This window comes from Neolamprologus multifasciatus, chromosome 13 (genome assembly GCF_963576455.1).
Source record: "Neolamprologus multifasciatus chromosome 13, fNeoMul1.2, whole genome shotgun sequence".
NCBI lineage: Eukaryota > Metazoa > Chordata > Actinopteri > Cichliformes > Cichlidae > Neolamprologus > Neolamprologus multifasciatus.
Genome location: NC_140451.1, coordinates 8,734,900 through 8,753,903, shown reverse-complemented (window position 1 = coordinate 8,753,903; position 19,004 = coordinate 8,734,900). Strand labels below are relative to the sequence as shown.

The 19,004-nt window shown below is 40.0% G+C and overlaps 1 protein-coding gene across 1 annotated transcript in view; it reads right to left on the bottom strand.

The window, feature by feature from the left end:
- adgra1b (adhesion G protein-coupled receptor A1b) overlaps nt 1-19,004 on the bottom strand; it is a 190,786-nt gene that overhangs the window by 170,106 nt on the left and 1,676 nt on the right. Inside the window, exon 2 of the mRNA XM_085183349.1 lies at nt 7-78. Within this exon, the coding sequence (XP_085039475.1) occupies nt 7-78 (72 nt within the window). The remainder of the gene's footprint in view (nt 1-6; nt 79-19,004) is intronic.

The window sequence follows — 19,004 nt, the reverse complement described above, 5'->3', positions numbered from 1 at the left end:
ACTCACAGCTTTTCCAGGGCAGCCAAGCCATAGAAGGAGCCGTTCCTCAGCAGAGAGATCTTGTTGTTACTCAGGTTTCTGTTTAGGGGCAAAAGATATGAGAGAGAGAGAGAAGTCGAGGTGAGCATGCAGAGCAAGTAAGGGGAGGTGCATTTGTAAATATCACAAAAACAGAGCTGGGGGAGATTACTTATTCAAATGACTGATAAATTGTTTATCCTCTGCCTGACAATATGTTGGCAAGAGATAAGGATTTATGCCTGATGAGATTGTGGCTGTAAATTACTCATCCAAGCCACGTTTTGGACTTGTTTATGGCCATTTGTGGTTAAGATGTGTAATGATCCAAGCCATCCACCAACCCCCCACACGCCCCCTCCTGCACTCCTTCATGTCAAAATATCGGCCTAATAGAAAAGCTTAAGGAAACGCCAGGTCAGCACAATTCAGTCATCCATTGCTCACACCACAACAGCAAACAAATCAATGAAATGCACTGCAGGGATCTTTAAGTGATGAATTAATATTCAGAAGAGACGCAGTGCCTCCGTTTTGATTATTTCTATGACAGCCATCACTGCTTTTTCTCTTTTTTTCCCCCTTTTTTGGGGATGAATTATGTCTGGGCTGGATGTAAAATGAGAAACTATGTTTCTCTGAGTGATGCATGTGTTTGGGGGAAATAGAAAAATAGCGCCTGGACAGGACTTCTCGGAGAGTACTTGAAAGCACAAACACACGCACACAACCTTATCGTGTCGCGAAAACGAAGGGAAATCCAATTTAACGCACGCTACACTTGCGGTATTTCTGTTAAACCTCTGTTATCTATCCGCAGAAATGAGCACAGCTAAAACAAATAAACACACATGGGGCATATCAAGGTAATCAGGTGGGGTTTTTTTTACTGTAGAAAAAACAAAACAAAACCCAGAGTGACTTATTAGACCACGTAAAGCTCGGGCGCCTGCTGCGGGTGCGAGAGGCATTCCAGATAAGGGCCCGAGTCTCCTCGAAGCCCGCTGCAGTAATTACTTTTGCTATGTTTGTCGAGAATAACATGACCACACAAAGTCACCTCTGAACCAGTTACTGCTGGAAATACAATGATACAACAGACAAGAACAGGTAGTTCAGGGCTCCACTCTGAAATAAGTCTCTCTCTCAAGCCGGACTTCCATGAGCACAATATGTTTTGGCAAATAAAGACTTTTTGAGTTTTTTTCATTATACAGATTTCCTCAGATTTCCTTAAGACAGCGAGACGGTGGTAATACATGATGCATGTTACAATGCACCAATTATCCCTTTATTCTTCTATTTAGACAATTCAGGGTTGGAGACTGTCCCATGAGGTCGTGAGGTGACAGGCAGGGCGAACGTGTAAACTCCACACAAAAGGGCCCAGGCTGGCCAGTGGGTTCAAACACTTCCCTGGCAGTGTGAGACAGTGCTAACTACTGCACCGCCACACCTAGGGTTTGCGTGTCAGTTCAGAAGCCTGGTGCCAATCAATCATATCCAACCACACAGACACAGTCAAAGGAGATTAAAGCTTTTATAAATGAGAAACTACTACTCACTACACTACTCACTGTCTATGTGAAGAGGATTGCTTGTAGCTAAAAACCAACGGAGAATTGTGATTTTATTTTGTAGTTTCACAGAGGTTGTTGACTTTCTCCTTTACTTTATATCTTTTAACCTCACCACAAAAAACAGCAGTGATGCAAAAATGAAAGCCCAAACAGAGCTCAAAGGAGAGACACTGTTTATTATGTAACAGTTACATACCCTGTATTAAAAAGACGAAGGTAGCCACCATGTGATCATCCATTAGTTTTGCTTCTGCGTTAGTATTTTGTGTCGTTTTGTGGGTTTGTTTAGTGGCTAAAGAGGCTTTTTGTTTTCAACAGATTGGTGGGTTCCTTGTTATTAGCTAATGCTAGCAAACTTGCTAACCAAGCTTCCATGAACAATATGAATGCATTAATTGCGTTACACATTATATGAATGCAAACAGCTGCTAATTAGTGTCAAGCGACAAAAAACTAAAAACTAAAAAAATGAAAGTAAAAATTTCAATAAATGTAATACATTTATTGAAATTAATACACGTAATTTTCTCATTCACATTTAATTAGAGTAATTAAAGGTAATAGTATTTATAGGGACTGTTGGGGTAAAAAATACCCAAAAAAGGTATTTTCCCTGCCCTTACAGACACATGGATGCAGACGCAACTTTACACATAGCTGTAGGCTATGGTGCAAGAGTCGAGGGGATGATGATATACGCAGCGCTTATTCTGCAGCCCAGACTCACATAATTTTAAATACAACTCCAATGGAGATTCAAGGTTTTATATCTGCTAAAATATTGATTTCTCCAGCCAGCTCTTAAATCGTCTGCTGCAGGGCTGCTCTCTCTCGCTCTGTGATGCTGTGGATACGTACATACCCATGTGATCTGCTGCCTTGAGCTCTCCTTTACATGTTGTGTATCTTCTTGTCAGCCAATGGCCACTTCACTCACTTACCCACACACACTCAGACAGGTAGACAGTGGCATATTTGCACAAGGTCAGATCCTTTTATCACCTTCCACCACTACCTTCCCATCTTCTTTTAACACAATGGGCTGTGGGAATGATCACCCAGGTTTAAGGAGAGAGGGCCAATTAGAATGTGGTGTTGATTTCTTCTGTGACGACAGTGCTCTCGTTATGGCTACATGCTCATTTTTAACCCCAGGATCCCACAATGCATTGTGCTGAACGGGCAAATCGCTGGCCAAACTGCTCAGGGTGCAGAGTGTGCACAATGAAAATGTTCTTGTGAAGGCACAAACAGACATGCAAACTAGGCATGAACTCACAACAGGAAATAATTATTTGGTCTTTTTGGTCATGAGAATAAACAATTCTATAAAGATTTCTCTCTGTTTTTGACAGAAAGGTTAAAAAATGATATTTGCACTTGCCATTTTTTGCACTTGCACTGGAGAATTGTCTCATTTAATTGAATAAGTTTGTTTCTGGGTGATATTTGGGGTAAGCACCTCTTTGTCTTGGCAGGAAAAGCTAAATTGATGACAGGAAGTCCCCTCTCAGCAAAAGGCCAGGATGGACGCAAACTCGTGTCAGCAAATTTGTGTCAACATCTAAGCTTGTATTTATATTTGGGCCTCCCCCAATAGCAAACTTCCAAGGAGATCGTATCTCTATTACTTCCAAAATGACTTTTTTTTTGTTTTTGACAGAGAACTAGTGGGAAGATCAGGCGGGACAAAAGCCGCAGAGCCAATACAAGAGACAAAGAATGCACAAAAAAAGATAGAAATAATCGGGTGAGATAATAGACTTTTCACTAAGCCCCTCCATCCAGTTATTGCTGCTATGGCTGTCAAGTGTTCCATTGTTGCACAAAGCACTTTACACACTGATACCACAGGCACATTTATCATTTGAAATTTGCAGTAATTCTTTAAACAATGATATGACAGCTGATTTCACATGGAAGTAAACAGTAGGCTTCTCATTTCCAGCCAACAAGTGAAAATCTATTTTATCTGCTGTACGAACGACTGTCGTTTGACAGTCCACTGAATTTAGTGTTAGAAGACTGAGGCCAAAGCTGCTCGTCACCCGCATGAAGTCATACTGTCACCAGCTGATGATCAGCGTCGGTATGGAATAAGGAGGAGCGTGGGCATGTTTTGCATAGTAGAGATGGTTAACCGTAGTTATATATGACATTTGTGCCAGTACCACTTTTTTCCATCTGCTATGTGCCACTGCTTGTGGGAAGAAGAGCACACCTTGTCGGTGGTACAGAACAGAGCAGCTTTAACATGACAGAAAAGACACTGATTGTGTCAGGCATGGCAGAGGAGGAGGAGCTGGAATGGAGGTGGGCTGCTAACCTTGCTCAGCAATGTAAATAGCATGCCCTATATGAGATTTGCCAATCAGCTGTCAAATCTGTCTGCACTGAAATCCCACCTGAACTAATTCCTCAATTATCAGTAAAAACGTAATTTAAATGTTACCCATGCCAAAAACGTCCTGTTTAGCTCACTTTTATTTTGTGCCATTTTATTTTTACAAAACTGTTTTTTTTTTTACATCAAGTGTAGTCATTACTTGAGCCCTGTGTCTACTGTTTTGGGACATGGTGAAATTCAAAGGCTTGCAATTTATGTGGGCTTGGCATAATCAGTCAATTAGAAAGTGTAGGGCCAAATTAACTCATGGGTTGAAGGGGAAAAAAGTTCTGTGGGTGATCAGCTCAACTAACACTGGGCTAATTTACTAAAAACCTAAATTCACAAATCAAAAACAAGCAGACTGGATAATGGACAAGCAGTCTAGTAATCAAAATAAAACAGTCTCCAGTTACAGCAATGGCAATTTAGATCACTGAGAGCCAACTTAATGGTAATTTCGTGTCTTTTTTTAATGCAAACTTCTCTGTTAGAAATTGCTGAGGGCTGCTTATGTTCTGGATAAATCAGAGGAGCACAGGATTTGTGTAGAAAAAGGGCTGTTACAAACTATCCCATAGTGTAAACTTGAAATCTGCAACAGCTGATCTGTAGGATGTGTAGAATAACACAAAACATAATCTACCATCAAATACTTACCCATCTGTGCGTCGATGAACTTGCTGTTACTGTGTTATGTGCAATAATGCAAGCAATTCTCTCATTTTAGGAAGACTTTTATAAAACCTACTAGACATCAGAGATCAGTCTAGAAGTGTATGAGTGCCATTCATTTTTGCATTTTGACAGTTGTTTCAATATGGTAATATGTGCATGAAAAAAAATCTTATGATGTGCCATTTTCAAATGAAGGAATTTTCTCGATTAATTTTTAAACCATAACTGAATGTTACACATAACAATTACAGTTCACAATTACAACTACTACTTACAGAAACTGTTAAAACGTTAGTTGTTTTTTTTTTACAGTGTAACTTTGAGCTATCAACTATATACAAATTCGTTCTCACTCATTTTGAGTATATCAGCATTTCTAGGGGCGACTATCACAGCCACACCCGGTGCAAAATAACACATGATCTAAAGTTAAATGCATTAAATTTAGTGCAATTTGCAATGAATTGCTTTATCAGACCTTTCTGATTTTCCACTCTAAAACCGAAACTCCTACAAAGACCTGCACAACACGCCCAGTCACGAAAATACCTGCACCCTGTGCACTTTAATACCAAAAGAGAGTAATTCATTGGTGCAGTAAATTTGTAAATTTGATCCTTTAAGCTGAGTCAGATTGGACGAGATTTATAGACCACCAAATGTGAGTAAGCAAGAGTTTGTATGGATTTCTATTGTTGTTGATCCAAACATCAGTATCCTGCTGCGTTTGTGTCAGTTGGAATTCGTCTTGACAAAAGCTCTCTGCATGCAGAAAATTGCAGCAGATACAAGCCAGCATGGAAGCAGCCGGACATGGTGAGAAACTCCTTGGAAAACCGAGCAGGTCAATATCACAATATTTCACACAGAGAATTACTGAAAGATAACCAAAGAGCTCAAACAGTTTGAAGGGCCAGGTGGAGTTGATTCTGGTATTTCCTGAGCTTTTTCTAAATCCTAGCACTATAAATTGTGCCAAAACTGCTGCGCTTCTTTTCTAAAGCCACATATGAACAATGTGGCAGGGTAAATGTGGTCGAGCTGAGACACTCACTGCTGTCGCTGTGTTTTCTCCAGCGTCTCCCATTCTGTTCCTACACCTCCCTCTGCGGACGGACGTCCCACTCAGGGACAGGCAGCCACTGTTTGTGCAAACTCAAGCGTGTCCTGTGCTGTGTTATGCTGCATGTATGTGTGTGCGGATTTGTGTGGATGTGCCTGCTTGCCGACCCCTGCATGCCTATCTCAGGCCTCTGCGCAACGTCCAGGAAATCACAGGAAAAACAGAATTGAACATTATGTAAACAGGCCATGACAAACTTGTGGAGGAGCCATCCAACTCTGTATTTACATTATCAATTATGTTCTCTGTGGATAAGCTGCTTTCAGCGAGGAGAAGTGATTCAGTATTGTCTCTGTGGGCTGCAGCAAATGGTCTATGTCATTGCTTACTGTGTTCCAGCGCCAACCACAGCCAGATGTGTATAGTTTATCTAGTAAATGCTGCATTTTCACAAAAGTCCCACATGGCACAGGGCATTCATTTGTGTGAATGTTGAGTTTGCAAGCATAAAATTGGACGATTGAAGAACTGCAGAAGGTTAAACAGTTGATTAGTTAATTGATAGTAAATTTGTGTGACTGTATTTTGATAACTGATACACACTGGAGTCCTTTTTCAAAATAAAATGCCAAGATTTTGATGAGAAATATGAGAATGGAGTACTGTACGAAAGTCTTGAGCCACCCCCATGTTTTTATTTAAGTGGTCCTGAGTAATAGTTCTCAAGACTTTTAAGTTTTTGGACATAACCTGGGAATAATTCAAGAATAAAAAGACATCTGATTCAACAGATAAGCAAGTGTTGTGTCTACACATATCAGACAGGAAATCAGTTTTTAAATGTTTCTTTGGGCACTTATTAGCAGCCTGTTGCAAAAACATATCATTTGTTCCCATTAACACAGTTTAACAGGCATAAAATTGTTTTTGTCGTGTGTTGCTTTGTCTTTTCCCAACAAGGTGATTCCCAAAGAGCCATTAGCTGAAAACATATCTCAGCATGGTGTGCAATGAGCTCTTAAAAAATTTGAGGAACATGAACAAGTTGAGGATAAAAAGTGACATACCTGAAAAACTATGTACAGCTTAAGAACAGTATCTGAAAGTCATGTCATTGAGAAGTAAAAAAAATCCAGCAAAGACCTGACACGGGACCTGAGAGACGTGTCTGGACCTTTAGTTGATCCATCTACTGTTTCTAAGCCTTATTAGAAATAGTCTCAGTGGAAGGATGGCTGCCAAAGAGCCATTATTAAGAACTGGAAACAGGGGTAAAAGGCAAAACTGATGACTGTCACCAGTATGTATGGAGGACGCCAGCAGAGAGGTATGACAGTGCTTGTCTACAGTCATCTGTAAAACAAATTGAAGGCTCTGTCATTGTTTAGGACTGCATTTCATTCCAGTGGTGTTTGGGATCTTGTCAAAATGTCAGAAGTGATGCAACTATAAACACAGAAAATTATAGTCTAATCTACCATGTAATAAATAATAATAATAAATGAAAACATTCTGGATTTTTTTATTTTATTATGGCTTAATTTTAAACGTGACAATGATTGTAAACACACTGCCTCTGTAAACGCAAACCTGACAGAAAAACACAAAGTAGAACACTAATCAATCACATATCTGAGGCAGTTTAGGATCATTCTAATAGAGAACAGAAAAAAGGCAGCTAATATCTAAAGAAGAGCTTTGAATGTCCTTCAAGGAGCCCGGAGAACTACTTCAAGAAATGACAAGAAAGCTGCTTAATGTCTGGACATGTTTCAATAAATAGCTGCACCTATTTCCCATTTCCTAGCCAAATATAAAGAAAATTCTTCCTTTAAACAGGAGCTCTTGCTCTTAATCTCCCTCCACACCACAGCTGGGATATTTCTGTGAGGCCCAACAAAGTCAGTGCTCTAGAAACCAGTCTGGCTGGAGCAAAGACATTCAGCTATATCATTATGGAGGAATAGAAACGAAAATAGCTCCCACGGAAGTAATCCAACACACCGATCATGAGGAGCGAAGGGAGTAAAGATCACAATCTAAACTATGGCAAACATTTAGATCTGCTGGCCTCGAGGATTCAAGCCACTTCTCTTCAAACAGCCAAACCCAGTGTTTTTTTAGAAGATCAAGTTACTAGACGGGGCTAACCAAAATAACATATTTCACATCTACTAACATTGACCTTGGATGGAAAATTGCTTTAGGAGCTACCAACAGATGTTCACATGGCCTCTAAATGATGGTGAAGGTCATCTGACTGAGACACAGTCCTTCCTTCACATTACTGAATCACAATTGTTCTACCGTTGCAGATCAGTTAGTCAGATTTGTTTACTTGTGTTTACAGAATGTTATAAAGTAAGGTGTTATTCTGTGTTATTCTTGTGATTTGACTTAAATATGAAGCAATAAAATGAAGCTTATCTTTCACAAAAGAGAAAGTTCTGTTTAGTTGAGTTCTTCAGTTGGGGAACTCCAAAAAAGTAAGTTCTTATCTTTATTATTATATATTGCATGCAACTATATAGTTTTTCAGATGCCTTAGATGCTCTTCATTCTGATCAGAGTGAATCAGAGAGAAGAGTGCAGTCTTCGCTTACTTTCCTTTTTTGTGCAAAGTGCCCTATTCGCTGGGTTTGGACATACGCTCGCTATTGAACAGAACAGCAAAATTTCATCTTCTTGTTAGGGCAAAATATTGCGTATCTTAAATTTGGAATTAACCTTTAGGAATGTCTTGTTGATTTTAATTATGTGACTTCATAATTTGATAAGTTGTCAGAACCAGCACAACAATAACCTCCGATTACGTCACCTCTAGTGTACTATCTTATAAACAGCTCTACACTCTGCACTGATGACTGCAGACGGATTCAGATTGACTGTTTGCAACATATCAGCAAACAGTCTGTGTTCATAAAGTAGATAGTCTGTCAGTCAGGTAATTGCAAACCTTTGAGTCTCAGAGTGACTTCAGTCAGTCTCGCTCAACCTCGGGACAACCAACTGATCACCACAAAAATTCAATTAAATTTTTTTTCGTATTCATAAGAAGCGTGACATTCTACTTTAACTTTAGTCTGATTGAGCCATAAAGGCGATTGGAGATCAGAGATTTGAGTTTACAATATTGTAGGCTAAGAATTCAAAAGTTCATTTACTGAATTATATATTAACCAGCAATGATATTTAGATACGAAAAAGGCCACATCACGAGAAATTACTTAAAGGAAAAGTTCAATAGAAAAAATAAGCATTTTTTAAAAGTTTGTTTTTTGTGATTACAGGCATTGCTAAATGCTGAAGCTACGTGACTGGAAGCCTAAGCAGTCTTAACTATTAGGCTCACCACAGACATACACATATAGCATCAGTGACTTGTGTTGAGTGAGTGGAGAAAAATGTGAAGAAGCTGAGTGACAAACACATATGCAAGCACAGGGCTCCTACATGTGCACACAAATGGATACACTGACTCCCTGATTCGTGCACACACAGAGGCAGGCATACGCTCATAATCTAGCACACAGGGCTGATAAAAGCCTGCCAAGGCTCCTGTGAGACAAATAGAACAGCTAATACGATTCCCACTGGGATCACATATTGCAACAGAAGCAGCACACATCGGGGCTTTAATCACCTTGTTGTACAGTTAGTCAGAAAACCGGGTAAAGACAACATGCTTCTAAGCTGGCCTCCACTGCTCTCTCAAATTTATGGCCCTTTAAGTAACTTTAGTATTTACTCAGCGGCGTATGAAGGAGGCAGGGAGAGCAGCACAAAGAAGTATCCTTGGCAGACACTGTATTTGTCTTTACTTAATATTTTTTGGTAGTAGGTCTGGGTTTTGACACATTCTTGGTTTTTCCATGCTACGGTAGGATTTACAGCGACTGCTCCAGTGGTCATGAACTCTCGATCATTGAATCATTATTGTCTAAAGCAGAACTGATCAGACCTGAACCATGTCAACTGAGGTCAGAGAGATTTTCAGGCAGCCAGTGTGAAGGCCAGCTTCTAAGTGATATATCTGTAGCCTCTGAAGAAACCTTGACAATATCATTGGCATTTGCTGGTAACTAGATTGAGTAATGGCTATTTATTAAGAAGACTGGCAGTTTCCTTAAAGAGCAGCCACCTCTGTGGCTGTAAAATGAAGCCAACATGGAAGTGGTAAAAACCGCACTTGAGTGGTCACTTGAGACTGGCTCCAGCATGTCAATTCTTATTGACTCTATTGATAAAAATGCCCACCGTAAGAACTTTAACGAACAGGAACAAAAAGGTTTTGGCCTCCATAGTTTCCCCCTTTAACACAACTGTACAGATAGGGACTTTTTATTTATTTATTCATTCATTTACACCCATTTAGATTTTGTTAAGGACCAACGTTAGGTTTTCTTCAGATATGCTGACCACAGATGGGTGTACAATAGCTACCGTGACATCACTCACTGGTTTCTGAATTCTCGTTTTGAAGCCTTTATGACATTTGACAAGGTGGGGTGGGGGCAGCCTGAGAAACTGCTTGATAACTGGCCAATGACTTTTGATTGACTGTGGCTAATCTCTCGTTTTAAAATATGGCATGACCAAGATTTGCAAAATAGATTTCCCAGCACCAGCTGAACACATGAACAGGAGTACCACAAACTTTGCAGATCACCTTAGAGACCAACATCCTGGTCTTTATGAAGAATTTTGTGTGGTCAGTAAAACCCCTATTTCAACAACATCTAAGTATTAAACAGCAAGAATGTTACTGTTTCACTTCTAGCAGTTACCCCTCATTAGCCAACTGTTGAGCTGTCATTAAAACAGCGGTTAGCAAGCTACTTCTAATAATACAATCATGTGGGAACTAGGTAGCAAATGGAATTTAACAGGCACAGTTATTAGAGTGTAAAAAGAGTTTTGCTTCCCTTAAAGACCCAAATTGAAGACATCTACTAGCACCTCGGCAGAAATGGTGGCAGCCTGCTTAACTATCAATGAAATATGGTGCCAGGTCTCCAGAAGCACTCGAAATGAGCAGGGCTGTTACTGAATACATTTACATGAGCTAAAAAAATAAAGAAGAATACAAAAAAAAAAACGGAGTGCGGTGGCACAGTGGTTTGCACTGTTGCCGGACAGCAAGAAGGTCCTGAGTTCAATTCCACCATCAGACTGGTGTCTTTCTGTGTGGAATTTGCATTTTCTCCCTGTGTTTGCGTGGGTTCCCTCCGGGTACTCCGGCTTCCTCCCACCATCCAAAGACATGCAGCTTGTGGGGATAGGTTAATTGATTAATCTAAATTGCCCATAGGTGTGAATGTGAGCGCGAATGGTTGTCTGTCTCTGTGTGTTGGCCCTGCGACAGACTGGTGACCTGTCCAGGGTGTACCCCGCCTCTCGCCCTGTGACAGCTGGGATAGGCTCCAGCACCCCCCACGACCCTGAAAAGGAGAAGTGGATGGATGGAAGAAATAAAGAGTATTTTCCTGTATTATTGATTGTATTATTAATTATTATTATTATTATATTATTCCTGTATTGATATCAAGTTTGAAATTCTAGCATGGTGACGACCTTACCCCCTAATTAGCAGGTAAAATTAGCTATGAATTGAGCTTTACAGTTTATGAATGTAGCTTGCAAACCACACTCTAATCCAAATATGAGCATTAATCAACTTTTTATTAATTATTAAAATAGCAGCTAGCAAGTTGTGATGTGGGAGCGAGGAAGCAAATGTTAGTTCTGTCTAAAAACCAACAAATTCCTACAATAAGCTCCAACAAACAAACATGGCAGTCCCGACGTCCCTGCAGCTACATCTTCTATATTCTGTTAATGTTTCCAATACGCAGCAGCTCAATGCTCATGTTGTTGTTCTTGAGCACACGGATAACATGAGGAAAGAGGTCCTTGGCAACAGCAAAGATAGAAGTGCTGGGGATCTAAAATATTGCACCCTCTGAAGCTTTGATGACTGATACTGGTGAGTGCACTAAAGCTGAACCTTTTGCTTTTTAAAAATCTTCCATATCAGTGGAGATAAGAATGAGAAAAGCCAGTAGAAAGAGACAGAGATTGGCATGACTCCTCACAGCATGAGATGGTAGATACACCATGTTTTATCGGGGTCATTTTGGTCACATCTCTTTAGATTAACATCCAGCTCTCTGTGGATCTGAATGTCATATCATTTAAGGCATTTAACACTCTGAATGTCTTGATCCGATGTGTTGTGCACTCACAAGGTTGTTCAATGAGTTAATGCACAGGAGTATATGGACAGGCTATGTGTGCAATGAAATATTCATGCAGAAGTACTCAGAACTCAGAGGAGGGTAGAGCACAAACAGCACCTCGGCAGACGAGAAAAGCCCCCAAGGAATAACAGCAAGGAAGAAAAGAGCTGGAGTGAATATAATGGGGGGTAAAGAATATACAGAATTATATTTATAGCAATACTAAAAAATAAAATGCTCTTACATCCAGTATTTGTTCACAGTGACAATGCAGATCAATATAAACTTCTCAATCCTTTGATCATGCTAATCACAACCTGTCCATCTACAGCAAAGAAGCACATTAATCTAAAATCCACCCGCTATTTTACGGCCACGCTTCCTCCAATGTTTCCCTGCCAGCACTTTGACTGACATGTTCTTGTAGTGGTTTGGAGGGAGCTACTGCCCTATCCTGATCACTTCCCTCTTGACACCACAAACATCCCTCCTGTCTTTCAACTGAAAGGATGATGATGGTGGCGAAGGTCCACAGAGGAGGATACTACAGATTTGGCTTTAGCCCAAACCAGATGCCCTCATTTTTCTCTCTAGCAAACTGGAGAACAACCAGGCTTTCAAGGAGCTTAGCGTCTGAGAACACGCACCAATTAAGTAGATCAATTTCAGCTGACACTTCTGTAAATCACAAACATTTTATTATAGTTGTGTTTTTTAAATTAAGATATTAAAAACAACATAATGCACTACTGCAATTATATTTGTTTATTATCGCTGAACTCTTAACTCTGGAAACTGATTGCAACAAGGACAATACTGGGCTCCACACGAAAGAAGACAAAATAAACCATTTACTGTGTGATATGAGATGGATATTTAAAAAGGGATTTTTGGCTGAAATGCCAGCATTTAATGTAACAAGTTGCCTTTTTCCCCGTTTGCAGATGTGGGTGAAAGACAATGACACACTAAGGATGAAAGCCTGTTTATTTCCCCTTAAATGGTGCCACATTGAAAAAGGGAAATGCATTTGTGGATCGAGCAACAGCGTTGAGTATGTGAGCTGTGTTCGTGAAAACCTTGTCAAATGTTTTCCGTCTTCTCTGGTGCCTTTTGTTGGATTGGATGACTGAAATCTGAAGAATCGAGACATATTGGCAATTTAACTATTTATTCATTTAACAAACAGATGCCTCAATAGCTCTGGAAGAACCATACAAAGCTTGGAGGATAGAGTTTGGTCCCAGACTGTGGAGATATTGGGTTTGCCAAAACTGCAGATTCGAATTTTAATGTCGTTTAACATTGACGTTGCTTCCAACGATAACAAGCCTTGTTTTTCCAGTGACATCACCATCACAATGCTGCCACCAAAAGCTATGCAGTAATCAACATGTTGATCCAACTGCAGTAGGCACAATCTGGACTGATCACTGAACATATTTCTCCAACTGTTCAGGTTCCAATGCGCATGGTGCTGACACCAGCGCAAATGGGCCCGACGGTCAAGGGCAGGTGCAGCAGGCCTCTTGGCAACCCTTTGAGACCACAGATTGGCTACGTGCACTCTGTTCTGTATTGTCTGGGTAGAGAGCTGTCGGCCATATTGTCCTGCAAACCTTGTCTGCAAATCTGTAGAAGACTGCCTACAGTTCCTAAGTTCTGACAGGGTGAGGAAACAGTCTTCTTGTAGCGTCATCTTCTTGGGACGCCAACTTCGCAGCCTGTATCTGGCATGTTATAGTCCCCTGTTATATGGAATTTGGCCTTTAGTTTGGAGATGATATAAGGGCTCACTAAAAATAATGCTGTAACTTGCTTTGTGGAACATCAGCCGAAAGTTGACCTATCCAGATCAGTCCAACATGGTGTGTTTGGAGCAGACACCAACTGATGCTATAGCAGGGTCCATGCTCACCAGTGCTGCCATTAAGGCACTAAACCTGACTGCAGTTGAGGTATCAGAAGCTCAAAACAAGAGTTAATAGAAGAATAAGCTGTTTGGCACTGGCATTGCTTTTTCAGTGGTTTTTCATAGATGTAACCCACAAACTCAATTCTGCTGCTCAACCCACAAACACATTTTTCTTACAGATGTGGCACCATTTAAAGGACAACAAAGAGGCTTTTATTTGATTGGCAAACTGACTAAAAATATAACATTCAGAATTTTGCACATATTAATTTAATTTAAAAAAGTGCCTTAGAATTTTCTTGAACATGGTATTGTTTAAGTTCTGAATTTATTTACTTGAAGTTCATAATAATAAATTATTTACAGGATTCAGAGTACATAACACCACTGTGGTTAATGAGTTATTTTCATAAGGGGGAAAAAAAAAACAAAAAACAAAACAACATAAAACAAAAACTTTATGCTTCGCAAATCAGTCACTGAATAACAGAAGAAAGTTTTTTGGTTTATTTCTATAACATCGGATCAGACTGGGGCTGGGGTGCATCTTCATCACTTTCTAACATGTAGAAGACAGAAACATTGTTTTGAGGAACACTTGAATGCATTTCATTTCAAACACTTTGAGTATTAACATTATGTTACAGGTTGAAAACCAACCTGTTGGGTGAACTACATGCTAATTCTAATAAAGCAACAGAGTGTGGATTTCTGATTTTTCGTGTGTACTGAAATCAAGGTATGGGCAATATTCTGTCTCTACTATTACTATGTGCTGCAAGCAGTACTGACAGCTTTGTCAGCTGTGAAATGTGCTTGAGTGTACAAACTGACTCATTGTTAACATGCACTTTGCTTAATTCGCCGTGGAGAAAACATCGTGCTCAAACTGTGGAACAAGTATTTTATTCCCCTGAATGAAGAAATACAGCCTGTACAGTAACATGACCGTAAATAATACTGCTCCTTCTTTTATTTATCCTTTGCACACAAGAGTCATACATTTTAGTTGGCTGCTTTGCCATCCTTACCTATGGAACTTTTTCATGCTGTGTTATGGAATATATATTTAAATGATAGTTAAAGCTAATGAATCAGACGGCACTTTTTTTTCTCTATATTCAGTCTAATGATGTTGGCCAGTGTCAAATACTGGATCAGGGCAACCCTTGACACCTTAAACCATTCTTTACAACTTTGTTAATGCATTTTTGGCTTTGGAAAGAAGGGGAATATTTTTAACTATTTATTTTGAGCCAGTGACTCCTTCCAGAAGTAGACCCCAACCAGTTTATTAGTGATCTGATATTATTGGGTATTGGCTAACTATTTGTTTATCTAATGTAAACACAACAACCTGCTGTAATCTGTTTATTTTTCGTATGTTGGAATATTTCATTTTTATCTTCCTCCAAACACCCCCATCTGATCACAGCAGACGGCTCCCCCTCCCTGAGGTGGTTCAGCCGCATGGTTCTTCAAGTTTAAAAGGGAGTTTTTCCTTCCCACTGTCACTGTGATTGGAGTAGCTTGATTGTAAGGGTTTTCTCTGTATTATTGTAGAGTATCTACCTTACAATATAAAGCACCTTGAGGTTGTGATTTGATGCTATTTAAATGAAACAGAATTGAATTGAATTGACCAATTATTGGTACTGGTATCAGTCTTAAAAGTCCTTTATTGGTTGGGCTCTAGATCCATGCACACCACTCTAACATGTGTAGAAACTGCAGCCTGACTTGCCTGTTTTGTACTATGTTAACACACAGGACTACAGTAGAAAGTGTGGTTGTAGAACAGTCAGCTGAAAAATATGTGAAACTCAGTTTAAGCTTCCACACGTTGAGCTACTCTCAGCAGGTAATATATGAGTATTCAAACAATATGCAAATAGTACACGACCCGGGTCAGGCTGCAACAAAGCAACTCAGCAAGAGGGAGAAAAGCAGCAGTACAAACATTGTAATGTTTATTAAAAGTTGTCAGTTCTGCTAGTGCACTGTATGTGCAGTATGTCTTTGGGTGTAGATTCCAGCAGAGCAGAGACTCACAAGCTCACTTACAGTAAGCTGTGAGTGTGGAGTGTGCAAGCACCTCCACATCCCAACTGTTTGCATTGGTCGCATCTCCTCAGTATCACTCTCATCATCAGTCTCAGCCCTCAGGTGATTTTCTACCAAACACTTGACATCCTCACTTTCCCAGCATCCTCTCTGTCACTCCTTTAAGTCCTTTAACTGCTTTTTTTTTTACTCTGAATCTCCCATCTCCCCCTACCACAACCATCCGTGCATCTCTTCCACAATCTAGCGAGGCGTGGTCCTGCTGGACCACTGCCTAAGACAAGTGTCAGCGACGATCTCAGCCGCTGCTCTCTGCAGTGAAACGGCGCACCGCTGAAACGATTACACCAGATAGAGCCCAAGGTCAACAGAGCTGTCAGGACAAGCTCTAAACTCTTCAACTCCAACCCCTCCCCATGGACGATAAGGAAAAACAGGCGGAGGTGTTAATCGAGGGCGCTGTGCGGCTCACAGACTTACTGACACGCTCTCTCATACAGTTCATTTTCATCTCTCTCGTTTATGCAAATGTTCTTTCATTTGCTCGTTAAGTTGTTTTTCTTTGGCAGTCGCAGGGCGCCGCATTATTGCAGGGCTTGTTCCTCATAAACATTTTATAGATACAATACTGAAACGCAAAAAAGAAAACCAACAAAGCACAATCTGTGCCTCTAATGAGAAGTGGCGCTCGGATCTGGGCTAGTACACTTGAACGTGACATACTGCGCTCAGGTTGTCATTGAGGAAATGGCTCAACAAGGGGTTCATTGTCTATGTAGGTGGTGAGATCAGGAGAAAATAAAGAGAGCATGCCGAAGGACATTTGGGAAATTTGCTGACAGTTTATGGGGTGGGGGCGGTTGGTATGTACATGCTTCCCCTGATATATGTTTATTTGTACAGCACATCTAAACAAAAGAGCACGCAGGGGAGGTCACTTTAGCCTGACAAAGGTCACATTTCCTAACGCAGGAAAACTGCTTCCTGGCCGGTAAGAGCTCTGCTGTAAGATGGAGTTCACCAAGGAATAGTGCTGGGTGAGGTGTAGAATTACTTGTACATGTGGGCTCATAGCACAGCTCACACACTACCTCAAATTTCTCAGGCAAACTCGGAAAGAAGGAGACGTTTCGACCTGCGTCGCTGTAGTTTGATGCTTACTTACTGTGCACTGTGAAGGTTAACCTTACTTTATCTTTCTGTGTAGACCGCTTTGAAAAAAATCAAACCTCGTTAGTACCTGTGAAACCTTAAAAACGCCTCCACTTTTACTAACGCCGAGGATAAAACAAAGCTTTTTAACCATTCCCCACTTAAAAGAAACAAAAGCAGCTCTGCCTGCGCGGAAACAAACACCAATCCAGATAAACTGCTGTAAGCAAAGTGCTGCCATTAATCAACTATGCTTGTGGTTCAGAATGAGTAGTCGCCTGTAACTTGTCAAGGGCCTTTACATTAAGTATTTGCTTTTACACTCCAAAGGCAGACCTCGAGTTTCCGTGAATAAAGCAGTCTATTAATCTTGCCGTCAATCTGTGCACCTGCAGAGAGAGAAGGGGAGAGGGAGCAGGTGGGGGGGGGGGGGGGAGTTATCAACCCCTCAAGTATTTGAAGTGCTATTTCATCCACAAGAGAGACACAGATGAATACTAAGAGAGGTTTCTCCAAGAGGGTGTGGAAGAGCAAAATCTATGAATGTTTGAATGACTTTCAATACAGTAAAGGTAACTGCACCTCTAAACAGCACCGAGGGTAGGGACAACGATTTATGCAGATGTGAGCAATGGATGAAGTCTGACTGTCACTAACAGGGGGAAGGTAGATCTCAAAGTGGGTCCAGAAACACACTAAGGAAAAGATTTTTCAAACTATTATTTGAATTAGTGATCTAGTAATAAGAGCAGGATTTTACAAGGACTAGCTTCTGCTCTCTCCCTTTTGAAATTACAGACAGCATGTAGACAAACAGTGATCACTCTTCATTACAGCATACTAAACACCCCCATCAGTGCAGGAACAGGAAGAGAAGTAAATGCCTCCTGCATGCTCTGCCAATGCATAAGACTGTAATGTAAAACTGTCATTCATCAGAGCAGAGTTCAGGGTGGATTAATTCCCAGTAACCCACCAGAAAACATTCTGAGAATGCCGACAGACTGAGTTGCACCATATAAACAGAATGAATTACAGAACTTATTGAACCTGGAGCGTCTCATCTGGACCATTTTTTGTGATATGGTTTGTAATTGTCATTCCTTCTATTGATATGTGTGTATGTGCAACCCATTTCTTGCATTTCTTTGTACATATTATCTCTCCTTTCTTCACCTGCTGATCTGTTGGGAAATGTGAGACTAACACATTAAAAACTGTTAAAAGGGTTAGAATTGCTATTTAAAAAATTGAATTTAAAAAATTAAAAAAAAAAATGCTGCTAAATTTTATAATTAATCCATCCAAATAATAGACTGATCATCAGAGTTAACAATGATCTCATTTCACTTATTGATCAGTCTTTGACCAGTTTTTCCAGTTATAAAATCTCTTTATTATTTAATTAATTATGACGTGCTAACTAACGGCCTCATTTCTTTAACCATAAGCAATAAGAGTAAATCAAACTGAAAAATCCTGATTTTATTTTTTTTAAACGGAGCAGTGTAAACAGATTTCTGTATATTTAACAGCTGGATGCCAGTATAAGCCGTATAAACCTATAATAGTATCTTACTTTTGGCGCTCCCCTATAATACTGTTCTAATCACAGAAATCAGTTACAGTGTGGAAAACAGAATAAAACAGAAGAGATTCTTTAAATTGCAAGTTACTACAAGGTTAATTCAAGGTTTGGCAGATAAAGAAGAATAGTAGGTACACTACATTATACATTATTATTTACTTATTATACGTCATATCTATGACTGTGGGGATTACCTCAGCGACTTTGCTAGCCCTCTGATTTTGAAATGGAACCAATCTGATGTGTAACTTTTTTTTTAATCATTTTGTTAGAAGAGTGCATCTTGGGTAAGTTTAGTGACCTTTCAGTGGCATCCTTAAT